The sequence below is a fragment of the Schistocerca piceifrons genome, chromosome 2, assembly GCF_021461385.2.
Source record: "Schistocerca piceifrons isolate TAMUIC-IGC-003096 chromosome 2, iqSchPice1.1, whole genome shotgun sequence".
In the NCBI taxonomy this organism is placed as follows: domain Eukaryota; kingdom Metazoa; phylum Arthropoda; class Insecta; order Orthoptera; family Acrididae; genus Schistocerca; species Schistocerca piceifrons.
In genome coordinates this window covers 359383199-359400357 of record NC_060139.1, presented here as the reverse complement: position 1 = coordinate 359400357, position 17159 = coordinate 359383199, and the positions used below count along the sequence as shown (strand labels likewise).

At 37.7% G+C, this 17159-nt stretch overlaps 1 protein-coding gene across 1 annotated transcript in view; it reads left to right on the top strand.

The window, feature by feature from the left end:
• The window catches only part of LOC124775383 (guanylate cyclase 32E), a 509109-nt gene that overhangs the window by 415500 nt on the left and 76450 nt on the right, over positions 1-17159 (top strand). Inside the window, exon 20 of the mRNA XM_047250218.1 lies at positions 12719-12830. Within this exon, the coding sequence (XP_047106174.1) occupies positions 12719-12830 (112 nt within the window). The remainder of the gene's footprint in view (positions 1-12718; positions 12831-17159) is intronic.

Genomic DNA, 17159 nt, shown 5'->3' with positions numbered 1-17159 from the left:
GTGATGGCTTTAATCATCGAGTGCAATTCTGTCAATGGGCATTAACAGAGAATGCGTTGCAGTTCTACCTGTTTACCGATGAAGCGGGTTTCACAAACCACGGGGCAGTGAATCTACGGAACATGCATTACTGGTCCGTGGACAATCCTCGCTGGCTCAGACAGGTAGAGCGACAGCGACCGTAGACTGTAAATGTATGGTGTGGAATCATTGGCGACCACCTCATTGGTCCTCACTTCATTGCAGGGGCCCAAACAGCTGCAACATACATCGCGTTTCTACAGAATGATCTGCCAATGTTGCTCGAAAATGTCCCACTGGAAACACGTCGACGTATGTGGTATCAGCATGATGGTGCTCCTGCACATCCCACAATTAACACTAGGCTGACCCTTGACAGGATGTTCGACGGGTGTTTCATAGGACGTGGAGGACGCATAAATTGGCCAGCCCGATCTCCTGATCTTACACCTCTGGACTTCTTTCTGTGGGGTACGTTAAAGGAGAATGTGTACCGTGATGTGCCTACAACCCCAGAGGATATGAAACAACGTATTGTGGCAACCTGTGGCGACATTACACCAGATGTACTGCGGCGTGTACGACATTCATTACGCCAGAGATTGCAATTGTGTGCAGCAAATGATGGCCACCACATTGAACATCTATTGGCCTGACATGTCGGGACACACTCTATTCCACTCCGTAATTGAAAACGGAAACCACGTGTGTACGTGTACCTCACCCCTCATGGTAATGTACATGTGCGTCAGTGAAAAAGACCAATAAAAATGTGTTAGCATGTGGACATAATGTGCTGTTCCAGTCTCTTCTGTACCTAAGGTCCATCACCGTTCCCTTTGGATCCCTACGTAATTTGGTGCTCTCCGATACACACGATCGAACAGCGGAGGAGTGATACTTGTAATGGTCGCCTAGTCGTTGATATTGCTAATTGCTGTAATCGCACTATTTCACTCCCATTTACGGAGCTTGTTAGCACTTGATGTTTGGTTGGCGCCATTAAAATGCGTTGTAGTAATCGCTGCTGCTTGCTGGATCGCTGCTGTGTCTCGATGCTGATGCTGGGTCTAAATCTGGTTGTCTAGGGTTAAAAACATGAGGTCCCGTGTTTTTTATGTGCTTTTGATGATAAAGAACGAGCGAAACCAACAAATATGTAAACCTCAAATATTTATTACTCTGGTGGCCATCTTAATTCCACTGTCCACCAAAGACCATGACACAAGACAAAGTAGTATTTCTGTTGCATGTTCTTTGCATTGTTTATCCACCTCAAACAATAACACACAAACACACTCTACCAAAGTGACATTCCGACTGCCTCCCAACCGTTCTTGCTGCTTGTATTTATAACATTGTCAAAGAACTACTAAAAAGAGATATAGTTTACAAGTCACATGTACATCTGTTATCATAATTTGTGCAGAAAAGTTATTAATTTGCATCGAGTGACATAATTTAACATGTTATTAAAATGACAGACAGATTTGTAGACTTGACAGAATAATTCTTTGTTACAAAAAGTCCATTTTTTTAGAAGTTTGTCAATTGACTTCTCTAATTTGCATAAATAAGTAAGTAACATGAATTATTAAGAATTACATTGGTTTTCGTCTAAAATAGGATTGATTACGTGAATACTGAGTGAAAACGCTCCTAGTGAACAAATAGGTTTCACTGGGTGATTTTTATTTAAGGGGATCCAAAATACCTGAGTTGGCTACTATTTTTCGTACTTCATATTAATTATTTAAGATAAACTTAGTGTTTTTACATGATGACATTTGCTGTATCAGTGATCAAGTGATATTAACTTTTGTGTGGGTCAGTTATTCAGTATAATTTAATGGGTTGACTGTTTATGGAGACATGTTGTGCAATCATTGTTAACATACACAATAACTCTTCTATAATCATAAATACTTGTTAAACTGGTTGAATTTGGAGGGTATCACTTACTTCATTAAAGTAAAGCCTTTAATATGTTCCGTTACATACTCAAGCGTCAACTTTAGGTTACAATATCTCCGGATGTAATTAACATTTTACAATGCAACAAACGGCACTGATTACGTATTTGTTTATATGTTCAGATGTGCTAACAAAACTAACGGGGTTCCATTTAAAAAAAACCATAGGTTTGTGTTAAAAAAACATAATTCCGTGCATTTTTTTATGGTTTGTATTAAACAATTACACTAGCCCCTCTCCTCACGTTTGATCTGTGGAATCAATTTGTCAGTATTTGATGTGGTTTACGAAATATATCCAGTGATAATGTTAGGTGACTCACCCTGTATATGTAGATGTAGATGTAGACAACATCTATTGTCATCTTTACCAAAGCAAAGAAGATTTTCCCCTAAATTAAATATGACGTTAAATTCTAATAACCAATCTATGCCAAATGAAACATCCCTATTAATATTTTCTACTATTAAAAGTGTTTGATGAAATCTGATATTTATGATGTGGCAGTTCACCTGGGTTTCATGTTTCACAACCTTACTTTTCGTTCTGGTTATACCAACTATGTAAACTCCAGTTACTGGTAACAGTGGTAAGTAATGTTCAGTTTGTAATGTGTTAAAGAACACACTAGAAATGAGTGACATCTCACTCCCTGAGTCTATAAATATGTTAACTTCAGAAGTCCCCACAGTTCCTGCAATTACTGGTTGTGTATTATCAGTAGTATTACTTGGTTCTTCCAGTAACAGCCATTCTTTTGTAGGTATTATGTGTGTGAACTTAACATATTTGTTATGAACCAGGCATTTGTTATGAATCAGGCCTCCTAGTGTATCTCTACGACCTGGGCCCTGGCCCTGGATACAGATCGCACTGCGTTTTCCTCATTATTAGTAATCACTGGTTGGTTAACAAATCAAGGTACTACGTTACCACTATGTGCTCTATTATTGCTTGGCACAAATTCCTGCGAAGTTACTGGACATAAATTCAAAGGTGGATGCTTCTTCTGATAATTATCATTGCCATCATTTCTGTTGCACTGGTGTACTCTGGCTAAGTTGGCCTCATGTCTTTTAAAATTATTATTACTATTCCTTTTGTAATTCTGATTTTCACTTTGGTGTACGCTCTCATTGTGGTTTTTATTTAAGGCATCAAGTGGATCCACAAAGGACCAAAATTCTTCTATTGTTTTCCATCCACTACATAATATATCTTTCAGTGTGTAAATGGGTAATCGTCTTATTAAAATTCTCACTAACCCCTCTTCTTCTGTTGGCTTATCTAAGTACTTTGCCCGTGTTAAATGCCAGTGGAAATACTTTCCCATTGTTCCCCACGTATTAGTGCAATACTTCGGGTCCCACAAACCTCATAGTTTTTCCTGCGCAGTAGCGGACCAGTATTTTTCCTTAAATTTCTTCTGGAAGTCTCCCCAAGAAGAAAAGTTCTCGATATTTACAGTACCCGACTCTGAGGTTTCCCCTAAAAGGTGCACAACAGCAAATTCAATCTTCTTCGAATCTTCCCAGTTCTTTGGCAAAGCTTGGTTAAATCTTTTCAGAAAGTGAGTGGGATGTACTTCCCCATTAGGCTTAAACTTAGGGAATTGATAGGTAACCCTGAATTGGCTCCCCATTGTAAATCTGCCATTACCTCAGTAGTCAATACCACATTAGGAGAAGTCACCCTATTATCTACTTTATCTTGGATAAGTTTGAATTCTTTCCATAGTTCATCCATACCTCTCTTGTTATTACTAAGTTCCAAATAAAAAATGGGAGATATGTTGTCGGAGGTTACTCTCGCAGCAACTTTTTGGTCTAACATCTTTTCTACCTGTTGCTCCAGACTACTTATATTTATTATGTCTGAGGTTGCTACTTTCTCCTTTAGTTTCTTTCTACATTATCTACTCGAGTGTTAATGCCTGCAATTTGCGATTGGACTATTGGTATTAACTTATCCTGCTTTTCAACAGTTTCTTTCAAAGTATGCAATCTCTGCCTTACAGCATCAAATGTTACAATACATACATTTTGAAATGACCCTACCTTCTCACTGAGTTCAGATTCTACATTATTACATTTATCTTCAATATTAAATTCTAACTTCTTTGTCAAATCCTAAAGTTGATCATTCTGTCTCTGATTAAAGTCAGTGAACAGTTGATTTATGTGACTGCTTAAAGAACTAGTTAGTTCACCTTTCAAATCTGCCTTGAGATTTTCTACTTTGACAGTTAAAGCATCAAATTCAGTCTTCAAATTTCCCTTACCTTCACATAAATTACTAAAGTCATTACTTTGTGAATCTACCTTAGCACTTCCTAAAGTTTCATTCTGAACATCCAATTTATTAATTAATTGAGTATTCACTGAATCTAACTTAAGACTTTGAGCATTTAAAGCTGCATTTAGTTCCTGTCGTAAAGCCCCAAATCTGCACTTTGGGCTTTGATTAAATTTACTAATTCAGACCAGTCTGGCACTTCCTTACTCACTTTCATAGCCATGGCTGGTTCTGAAGTTTCCCCAATTCTCTGTGTATTATTCATATTCCTATTACTTTTAGATCTAATAAACATTTAAAGAATTAACTCTAAGTATAATAACTACATCAATAAAAGTCACTCTACTGTTTGTATCCCTTCTTGCTAAGGTACTAAAGTTCTATTTTGCGCTCATCCGGTGTAGACTTCTTGCAATGTAGGTAAGTGGATGTGACAGCAAGTCAGCACCGGTGAACAGCAAGCCAGTGGCGTCAGACGTTGGTGTTGACATCAGTGTCGTTAGGCAGCTGAGAAAGCAGGTCAGCACCGGAGAACCGCAACTGGTGCTGATGGCGTCGGATGTTGTTTCCGTGTTGGCATTGCCGCGATGTGTGTGTGAGTTGTATACTCACTGCACTGGATCTGCTTAGTTGAATTATTCTCATTGTATCTCTTCTTAGTCTAATATGTTGAGGTCTTCTTTCCATTCTTTTAATGTTATTACTTCCTTACGTCTTCCCTTTTGTTCCATCCACAAATTTTTCCATTTGATTTTTGGACTTAATCCAATTACGTGAAACAGTTCTCTTGTCTTGTTATATCTCTTTGCTATGGCAAAACATCATATCTTCTTCTTCGATTTCTTCTCAAAATCCTTGTTTTTTCTCTAATGCTTTAGATGATAGAATGTGAGGAGTAAATATACAAACTTTATGTTTTCACCAATTAACAATGTATTGGATTGTGCAGAATGGCATTCTCACATTTCACATGTAAATATCTCTGTCGTCTCATATTTCACTCGTATTTTGAGCTTTAGAAATGCATTAAACTAACATTCATTAGTGAGTTGGTTTAAGAACCTCTCGTAATTTATGAACATGTCTTGCTTCTAGCAAGTCCAACACATGAATTACTTAAAAGTCTAATCTCATTTCTTCATTTGTCCTTAACAATCATCATGGTCACTAAAAGCAAGAATAATACATAAACACTCCTTGTTCTTCGCTACACATACACTGAAACTCTATGTATTGTACAGAAGGTACTTGTCAGCCACCGCATCCACATTTTGCTCGTTACCATTTTTAGACCTACACACACAGACATGCAATGCGCAGTAGGTCGGATTCATCTCTCTCCCACTTCTGTTTAAAATATCATGTGTTCAAGGCGGAGGAAGGCCAAGTGGTTCTAGAATTTAGGCATAAATTCTTGAAGCACTACAATTGTAAATGGTTGCAAAGACATACTCAATCTCTTAGCAACAAATAATCTTGAGCAGGTGGCAACTATTGTGATGGGTACAGGGATTAATGACCACAAGGTTGTTGTAGCAAGGATGAATACTATAACTCTGGTATCCCAGTTCTACAATTTGGACAGCCTGCCAAAAGACATGGATGTAGATGACAGCTGCTAGGCAACACTGTCACAATCTGTGAGTGCTGCTACCTCCACCACAGCACTATGAGGGAGCCACACACATCGCGGCAGCCTATCGGCACTCACGGTGACCCAATAAAGCCAGCAGCACAGGGGCTGAGACTGCAGTTATGTTCTGACAACTTCTGTGATCATTGTCATCTCATTGTTGTTTTGGTCACTGATATTTGCTACATCTTGGTATCTGATTTGGTTTTTCTCTCTGGACTGTGCTGTCAGTCACCCCTGTTGTGTGTTTCTGTGTTGTACCTGCAATTCCCTGTTGATGCCATCAGCCCATCAGCCTGTGTGCTCCTCTCTCGCTTGATTCAGGTTACTAGAATAATACCCAAATGCACAAAAAATAAATGCAAAGTACATCTGTTTATTCACTTGATGCCTTCTGAAGAGACAGCCTCCATTCCTTCCGAACTAGCTGTGCAAACACAGACCAGATGCAACTTAATTTCAAAGAAACAGTATCAACAGGAATGGATAGATTCTGTAAAGTACATGTGCTTTGCTGTGAGATGATCAGTATGTTTGAAAATGAACACACTTCTTACACCGTGATCATAGTTTGGACACTGTTATTGTTCCAAGAAGACCAGTTTCAGCAGTCTTATGCTGCCATCATCTGATTTTATGGAACTTGTTATAAAATTGCCACGTTACATTACACGAAGTCAAAGCATAAAAGGCATCCACATTGATAAAAATCCAGTTCATAAAATGCAAAAAGTTGATAAAATGTACACAGATGGTAAAATGCATACAGTTGTTAAAATGCTTGTATTGTCCATGCATGTTGATCATGAACATGATTGTCACAAGCTTGCTGTAATTTCAGAAAGTACATAATCATTTGAAAATTGCTGTGATTGATTTTGGTGCTTGGTGGTTTTTTTATATTAAATTTGTTTATGAAATATATGATGATCTAGGAAATTAGAGAAGTTGATGAAACTATTACATACGCCCACACTGTGAAATTATATTTATAAGTTCATATTTATAAGTACAAATGCCATATTGAAAATTATGATAAATTATGCAAAACTCAATTAATGGCTTAATTAATTGACATGTTCCATGTTGCACATAAAAATTAGGTTAACAGAAGTATAACGGCAACTGTTGGAGCCTAAAAAGCACAAAGGCAAAATGTGATTATTTCAGAACTTAAAAACTATTTAAGTTACTTAACTTTACAGAATTTTAGCTTTGTTACTGAAAATACAAAATGCCAATCCTTATAATGAGTGGTGTCTTCATTATCAACTCTATATATTAACTCAAAATGTTTTCAGCTTTATCTACTGTAGCGGAAATTTTAATTAGGCATGTTTTAAAGCAAAACTAATTATATTTTTGCAATCAGGTAATCTGAGAATGAAATTTAATCTAAATAAGAAATAGATAGATTTATGCCAGCACATATGCATGTTACATAAAATCAGAACTAAATATCACTTAGAGACAGAAGGTAGAAGAAAAAATTGTAAGTGGTAGTAGGGGTGGTAACTAGAGAAGATGGGAGATTCCAGCTTTCTCTGCATCAAGTAGGATACATGCTGCATTTGCGGAGCCTGGTGTTCATAAACTGAGAAGTTAAGATTTTTTCAGAGCGAGGGTTGTGACCACAGAGTTTATAACTGTTGATACTTGTGAAGTTTCCTGAAAAACTATTAGTTTTAATTTGTGAATTGCCCCGTTCTGTGAAGATAAAGAAGGAATATGTGTTAATGGAACATAGTCTGGTTGCAGTCTAACCAAATGTTACGTGTAACAAGTGACTCATAGTATCTGAAGAAGTTGACAAGATCAGTTGTAATATTTTGCATATCTCAAAGCCACACCATTAACAAATCCCTTGAGAGGTTACACCTTTGTTTTGCTGATGGCATTGCACTGTTTACCTGCAAATACACTTCAGCCCTCAGCAATGAATGGAAGAACCTAAAAGAGCAAGTTTAAAATCAGACCTGAAAAACTGTTATAACCATGTACAATGGCCAAATGAAATAGGTAACAGTACAAATTGACAATTAATTGATATAATAAATTCAAGAGTTTTTGTATTTGGACAATTGTAGCTTACTGGATGGATGGGAGAAGAAATAAATGGAAAATACAAATGGCTTGGAGAACTTTTAGTAAACTAAATAGATGTGAGAAAAGGAAGTTTGCAATCCATTTATTTTACCAGATGAGTGAGACATGTAATTTTAATGTAGCAGCCTTGTTCAGTGAACAGTGGAGAATTGCCTGTTGGAAATTACTAGGAGATACAGAAAAAAAACTATTTGCCTTGAGTGCAGATATGCTTCAATCTTCTGCAGTGAATTGCAGAACTCAAGAGAAGATGTTTGAAATTAGTCCTGAAAACAATTACAACCATGTACAACTAACAAATAAAAAATTAAATACAGTTTCCAGAAATTCACATCAAAACTCTTCACCCTGCAGTATAGTTGTATATTATAAAATGAAGACACTCTGTGTCAAAATTTTGTACAGTCCTCCATTTTGAAGAAAAGAACTGATAAAGCATGCAAATAACTACTACACCTTGGTGGAGAGTATGATTTGCTTTTATCTTGGTTGTTACAAATGCTCTCAGCAACTCACCGTTGTAGCTGATTGGTAACATTGTAGTAGCAGCTTTCAAATTTTTTGAGTTCAATCCCTTTCAGTTTGACTACAAATTTTTAAAATGTTTTTCATTGTGAGATTTGGCAGTAATACATAAGAAAGATTTATATGTGGTAATTTAGCTAGCAGTACATCACATTTTATTTGTTATGTTCAGTTACAGAGTACAATACAGATAGGAGCACAACACTCAACATAGCTCATTATGAATTTAAAAGAAAGGAAAAGAAAAGAAAAACATGATATATTTGCGTGAATTTACAACCAGTGTTTAAAACTGTTTTCCTTGTGACATTACATGTTTCTGGCTGCTGAATCATATGAGTGTGAACATTTTGCAACATTTCAGCATAAACAGAAGCCATAACTGCATGAAGGAGAACTGTCAGTTCACACATGATGAATGGTTGTTTCAAGTTTTTAGGTTACCTCATAGAAGGAAACACATGGGATTGAAATCAGAAGACTTTGCCAGCCACAAAGTGGAAGTATCACATCTAACCCACTGATTTGGTCACTCCTGATTTGAATAACATTTCACAATAGGCAAATGGTTTGTTAGTGAACTGTCAATTTGCATCCACATATGTCAACATGATTGTAGAGACCCATATTTTAACAGAGTATAAAGGTTATCTGTGCAGAAAACATAGTACTAATACTTTATCATTTGACTTCCTTGGAAGTGGTTTTTGTTATAAACTTAAATTGTACTGCCCATCTTTCAATGTAGCCATGTTAAATACTTTCTCAGAAGTCTTGTTGCTAATGGCAAGTGGAGAAACATTTTGACAGTAAGATATGATTTGCACTATTGCAGTACCAAAATATAATGGATCATTTTTAAATTAATGTTTGTTTTTGCTTTGTTTTAAAATTCAGAGATGAGTCACATAGAGAGGTACTTGGACCAAGATCCTTGACATCCTGCATAGAGTATATGTGAAACTGTCATCCATAAATACCAGAAGTAAAGCAAGATAAGGCTTCTATATAAGCTTTTTGTATATGTTAAAACATACAAGCAAAAATATAGCATTCAATTATGTTTATATTGTTAATAACCACTTCAGACAAGAAGAGAATAGATACTTTCAAGATGTGGTGCTACAGAAGAATGCTGACGATTAGATGGGTAGATAGAGCAACTAATGAGGAGGTTCTAAATCAAATTGGGGAAAAGCAAATTTACACCACAATTTGACTAACAGAAAGGAATGGCTGTCAGGATGCATCCCAAAGCATGAAGGAATCGTCAATTTCGGTAGTGGATGGAAATGTGTGTGTGTATGTATGGGGGGGGGGGGGGGGGGGGCAATTGTAGAGGGAGAGCAAGGGGTGAATACTTAAAATGGATATAGGTTGCAGTAGTTAGTCAGAGATGAAGAGGCTGACATATGATATAATAGTGCAGAGAGCTGCATCAAATCATTCTCCTGAGTCTAACACCATACTAATATAATGGAGAAGTGTAGAACTGGAATTAAAATTTTAAAATACACAAATTCATCCTCACATAAATTGGATTTAAACTATTTTATTGGAGACAAACTACGCAAAACAGAAAAGATCAAACAATGGAAAATCCAGGATGGAATGTAACAATACCAGAAAAGGAAAGTTGCTACTCACCATATAGCGGGGATTCTGAGTCGCAATAGGCACAATAAAAAGATTCAGAAAGCTGAGACCACACTGCAGTGTGCTGCTGCTCATGCTGTCATTAAGTCTAACAAATCATTGCACAATCAACATTCACCTGTTGAAATGTCATGCCTTTGGTGGTTATTGAACTGCTCCAAGATTATTTTTGCAACAGATTATTTGCACATGAGAAAATTGTGCAGTTCTAGTTGACTTACTGCTGGGCATGATTTTTTCTTTTTTTAAAAATATTGGTCCATGTTTAATTAAGATAATAGAGGGTATGTGAATTCCTTATATTATGAAGTAGTATAAGAAATAAAATTAATCTTCAGCAATTTTTGTTCAAGGATATGGAATCATTGAAAGGCAGTTACGCCTGGTGGTCTAGCAGTAAAGTGCTTGTCTGGAAACCAAGAGGTCACATGATTGAATTCCAGTCAGACCAAGGATTTTTCAGTTTTTGTTTTAACCTAGCCTCCACCCCTCAACAATGTGAGGAGTTGCCAGGAATTACACATGGTTCAGAGTCCACAGTAAACTGTAGGTCCTCTGTCCTGGTTAGGTAACTGGCATATCTTAGGGCCATGCAAGTCACCAAAGTGGCATCCAATTGTAAGACTTGTACCAAACCACTGAGACACACTAAGTTATTACTGTATTGGAAGGGTAATTTTATTTATTAAATTACTTAATAATAATGGAAAAAATCTTCACTAATCTTCTAACTGTTGATAATAACCTGTAGTTTTAAGAAAAATAACCAAAAAAAGTAATCAACCCAATTGGCACTACCCAGATTGAATGTACACTCCTGGAAATTGAAATAAGAACACCGTGAATTCATTGTCCCCAGGAAGGGGAAACTTTATTGACACATTCCTGGGGTCAGATACATCACATGATCACACTGACAGAACCACAGACACATAGACACAGGCAACAGAGCATGCACAATGTCGGCACTAGTACAGTGTATATCCACCTTTCGCAGCAATGCAGGCTGCTATTCTCCCATGGAGACGATCGTAGAGATGCTGGATGTAGTCCTGTGGAACGGCTTGCCATGCCATTTCCACCTGGCACCTCAGTTGGACCAGCGTTCGTGCTGGACGTGCAGACCGCGTGAGACGACGCTTCATCCAGTCCCAAACATGCTCAATGGGGGACAGATCCGGAGATCTTGCTGGCCAGGGTAGTTGACTTACACCTTCTAGAGCATGTTGGGTGGCACGGGATACATGCGGACGTGCATTGTCCTGTTGGAACAGCAAGTTCCCTTGCCGGTCTAGGAATGGTAGAACGATTGGTTCGATGACGGTTTGGATGTACCGTGCACTATTCAGTGTCCCCTCGACGATCACCAGTGGTGTACGGCCAGTGTAGGAGATCGCTCCCCACACCATGATGCCGGGTGTTGGCCCTGTGTGCCTTGGTCGTATGCAGTCCTGATTGTGGCGCTCACCTGCACGGCGCCAAACACGCATACGACCATCATTGGCACCAAGGCAGAAGCGACTCTCATCGCTGAAGACGACACGTCTCCATTCGTCCCTCCATTCACGCCTGTTGCGACACCACTGGAGGCGGGCTGCACGATGTTGGGGGCGTGAGCGGAAGACGGCCTAACGGTGTGCGGGACCGTAGCCCAGCTTCATGGAGACGGTTGCGAATGGTCCTCGCCGATACCCCAGGAGCAACAGTGTCCATAATTTGCTGGGAAGTGGGCGGTGCGGTCCCCTACGGCACTGCGTAGGATCCTACGGTCTTGGCGTGCATCCGTGCGTCGCTGCGGTCCGGTCCCAGGTCGACGGGCACGTGCACCTTCCGCCAACGAACTGGCGACAACATCGATGTACTGTGGAGACCTCACGCCCCACGTGTTGAGCAATTCGGCGGTACGTCCACCCGGCCTCCCGCATGCCCACTATACGCCCTCGCTCAAAGTCCGTCAACTGCACATACGGTTCACGTCCACGCTGTCGCGGCATGCTACCAGTGTTAAAGACTGCGATGGAGCTCCGTATGCCACGGCAAACTGGCTGACACTGACGGCGGCGGTGCACAAATGCTGCGCAGCTAGCGCCATTAGACGGCCAACACCGCGGTTTCCTGGTGTGTCCGCTGTGCCGTGCGTGTGATCATTGCTTGTACAGCCCTCTCGCAGTGTCCGGAGCAAGTATGGTGGGTCTGACACACCGGTGTCAATGTGTTCTTTTTTCCATTTCCAGGAGTGTATATAGCTGCAGCTGTGGTATATGCTTATAAGCTGTACTCATTGTATAAGTCCATTCATGAAACAACTCTTTAAGTGTTGGCATATTTCGTATCACTCCTTCTTTATCACAATGTTTATTCACACTGTAAGAGCAGTTTGTGCCTGTAAACTGTACTTATAAAAGTCCATTCTTGAAACTATTCCTAAGGGCTGGCATTTTTTTAATATCATTCAGTCATTATCATAATGCTTATTTGCACTTAAAATGAGTTTCTGCTTGTTTCAAGGGAAAAGGAGAGATGAGGACATACTGGTTGCTTGGCAAGGAACCTGCATGGCAAATGTCACATATACTTGACGAAACACATGGTTCCTCATACAGCAGCATCAGTTCAGACAGTAAGTTGTTAAGCTATTCAGCAAATAGGTAACTAAAATATTAAAAGCTTGTAGTAGTATCTTGGGCTCCGAATGTCAGTACCAGTTACATCTGTGTGTCTGGTAATAAATGGCAGGATTCAAAAATACGTATGTAAGTTCTAGTTATTCTTTCCCAAGTAATTTTATGCTCCCTCAGCATGTTGTGAAAATATTGGAAAGATAAGGTCAGAAGAGACAAACATCAAGTGTAACTTCAACTAGTAAATATAAAAAGGCAATAACAACATTCTGCATGAAACAATAAACAGCAAATGCAATAGGCATGTAAGAGTAAAGCTATTCGGCAAATATGTAACTAAAATACTAAAAGCTGATAATTCCTTAGGCTCTGAACATCAGTACAAGTTGCATCTGTGTGTCTGGTAATAAATATTACCAATTTATGGAACCATTTAAAGTTTGCTGATTATTTTAACTGTGTATATGATCACAATTATTTGCATGACAAATTGAGCTGAATGTTGGAGAACTTTTAACTTTCACTTCTCAAATATTTTGAAATTTACAAGATGTAAATCAGCTTTCTTGAGTTTAGCATCAGTACAGTGTTAGGTAGTAGCCATGGAAGAGGTGTGGGTCAGATCTTGCAGGAAAAATTAGGTGAAGATACCAGATCACAAGTATTTTCAAGCTCAGTGCATGTCTTAGCCAAGTGATAGAGGATGTAGGATCATTGTGCAAGGGTTTCACAAAGCAGGATCATATTGTGGTAGTGGCTGGAGCAGGAAACAGTATTGATAGGTATCAGAGCTACAATATTGAGTGTGACTTGGTAAAAATAGCATATGCAACAAACCATACAAATGTTGGCTTGGTTCCTGCTTTCATGCAGTATGACCGGCCCCAACTGAACACATCTGTCAGGAGGGTCAATAGGGAGCTAGATCAGTTGCTTCAGGTGGCTACTCTGTCAGGCATAGGTTTGGTTCCTGTTGGTGGTATTGGTAGGTGGGACTTCACAAGACATGGCCTGCATCTCAATAGGAAATGGAAGGGTAAACTTTTTGGGATGATAGCAAAATCTTTAAGGGGGCACTGAAACTCATGGGAATACTTTTTTAGGCTAAGATCAGTGTCCAGTCATCCTACATTGATTGAAATTAAGCTTAATGAGAAGTTCAGACAGGCAGGTACTAGAGCTGTGAAGATATTACAAGATTCTCATAACAGTACAGTGAAAAATAATGTTAGTATGTCACAAGATTCACATAAAAGCACAGTGAGAAATAATGTTAATATATTGCATCAGAATATCAGGGGACTAAAAAACAAAGAAGATGAGCTTCTCATTTGTTTAGAAGATTTAGAAACAGGTATGGAAATGGTAAATGTAGGTGGATATGAGCTTTCAGCACATGTAAGTAGAGACACTATGGAGGGAGGAGGAGTTGCCATATATGTTAAAAATCAGTCATAGTGTGAAAAATTTGGAAACTAAAAAACTTTGTGTAGAGCAATGTATAGAAGCATTTGCACATGAGCATAAACTAAATAATGGCACTGCAGCCTTGTATAGGTCACCACTGGAAATTTTCAGCTATTTTTGAAAAAGACTTGTTGGAGGATTCTTTGTTGTGCTACCTGTCAGACAAAGGAAAGCAAATTATTGTTTGTGGGGATTTCAACATAGATTTTCTGAAAGAGTCTGATAGAAAGCTTGCTCTTGAAGAATCACTTGGTTTTTTTTTTTTTAATTTTTTATTTTTTTTTATTTTATTTTTTTTTCAAATTGACATCAGTTATTGATTTTCCTACTTGGGTGGTACAGAAAAGCAGCACACTGATAGATAACATTTTCATAGACACAGATAAATTTAATCAAATAAAAACTTTTCCTGTTAAGAATGGTTTGTCTGATCATGATGCACAGCTAGTTACAGTATATGATATAGCTCCATAAAGTAATGCAAAACAGTCCTCCAAAATAGTGTGTCCCATTAATGATTTAACTATTCAAAATTTTAGGGAAAGCTTGCAACAGTTAGACTGGGATGAGGTGTACAGTGAACATGATGCTAATATAAAATTTAACCTATTTCATGACACCTTTGTGAGTATATTTGAAAACAGTTTCCCTAAGAAAACAGTGAAATATAATTGCAAGAAACCATCTAAAGAGCCATGGCTTACTAAAGGAATAAAAAATATCTTGTAAACAGAAATGGAAAATGTATCTTATAGCTAGGAAGAGTAATGATCCCAAAACAGTGAAACATTATAAAAACTACTGGACTATATTAAAAAAAGGTATTAAAAAGTCAAGAAGTAAGTGCATTATGTCTGAGATTAGCACATCTGACAGTAAAATTAAAACAATTTGGAATAATTTGAAAAGGGAAACAGGGCAACTGAGAGCACAGGAAATCTTTATGTCTGTCAAACACAACGAAAAGTTTGTTAACAAGAAGTCAGAAGTAGAAAACATTTTTAATAACCATTTTTAAGTGTTGTAGAGAAAATAGGATCCAGTTATTCATTAAAAAATGCAAGGCAGTATATGGAAGAGGTAGTACCTACGCAATTTGATAAAATTGAAATTCAACCAACCTCTCCTACTGAAATTAGGAAAATAATAAATTCACTCAAAAGTAAAAGCTCACATGGAATTGATGGCACTTCCCACAGAGTACTAAAAGCTTGTTCCCAACAAATAAGTAGGATTCTCATCCACAAATGTAGTAGCTCATTGAAACAGGGCATTTTTCCAGATAAACTCAAATATGATATTGTTAGACCATTGTATAAAAAGGGGATAGATCTGGTGCTAACAACTACTACCCAGTCTCACTTCTGACAGATTTATCCAAAATTCTTGAAAAAGTAATGTATTCAAGAGTAGTGTCACATGTTTGTAAAAATGAAGTACTAACAAAAAGTCAATTTGGTTTTCAGAAAGGCTTTGCAACAGAAAATGCTATATATGCTTTCACTGATCAAATATGAAATGCATTAAATAACTGAACATCACCCAGTGGGATATTTTGTGATCTCTCAAAGGCTTTTGATTGTGAGAATCATGAAAGTCTTATAGATAAGCTTAAGTATTGTGGTATGAGTGGGACAGTGCACAAATGGTGTAATTCATACTTAACTGGAAGAATGCAGAAGGGTGAAATGAACAGTCCAGCTAGTCTGCAAAAACCAAAAGAGTCCTCTAATTGGGGAGGTATCAAGAATGGTGTCCCACAGGGTTCAGTCTTGAGTCCCTTATTGTTCTTAATTTATATTAACGACTTGCCACTCTATATTTAAGAAGATGCAAAGCTAGTTCTCTTTGCTTGTGATACGATTATAGTAATTACATCGAAGAAGCAAGAATCAGCTGAGGAAATTGTAAACAATGCCTTTCAGAAAATTATTAAGTGGTTCTCTGCAAATGGACTCTCACTAATTTTGACAAAACATTGTTTATACAGTTCTGTACAGTAAATGGCATAACACCATTGATAAATATAGACCATGAACGGAAGTCTGATGCTAAGGCAGAATACTCAACATTTCAGGGTGTGTGCATTGATGAGATATTGAATTGGAAGAAACACATTGATGATCTGCTGAAACGGTTAGGTTCAGCTACTTATGCTATTAGGGTTATTGAAAATTTTGGTGATAAGCATATCAGTAAATTAGCCTACTACACCTATTTTCATTCACTGCTTTCATATGGCATCATATTTTGGGGCAATTCGTCATTAAGAGAGAAAGTATTCATTGCACAAAAGTGTGTAATCAGAATAATAGCTGGAGCCCACCCAAGATCACCTTGCAGACATTTATTTAAGGAACTCGGGATATTCACAGTACTTCACAATACTTATATTCACTTATGAAATTTGTCATTAATAACCCATCCCAAATCAAAAATTACAGTAAATTGCATAGCTACAACACTAGAAGAAAGGATGATATTCACTATTCTGGATTAAATCACACTTTGGTACAGAAAGGGATGAGTTATGCTGCCACAAAAATCTTTGGTCATTTGCCAAATAGTATAAAAAGTCTGACAGATAGCCAACCAACATTTAAAAGCAAATTAAAAGAATTTCTGAATGACAACTCCTTCTACTCAATAGATGAATTCTTAGGTATGAAGTAGTAACTGTAAAAAAAAAATAAAAAAGAATTACTGTTTTGTGTAAAGACAACTTGTGTTAAAGTGACATGTTCCACATCATTACGAAATGTCATATTCACTATCTATGGAACAAGGATTAATGTATGTATGTATGTATGTACAGGAAACATGATAAAGTCTGGAAGGCATTGTGAGAATGTATTTCATTT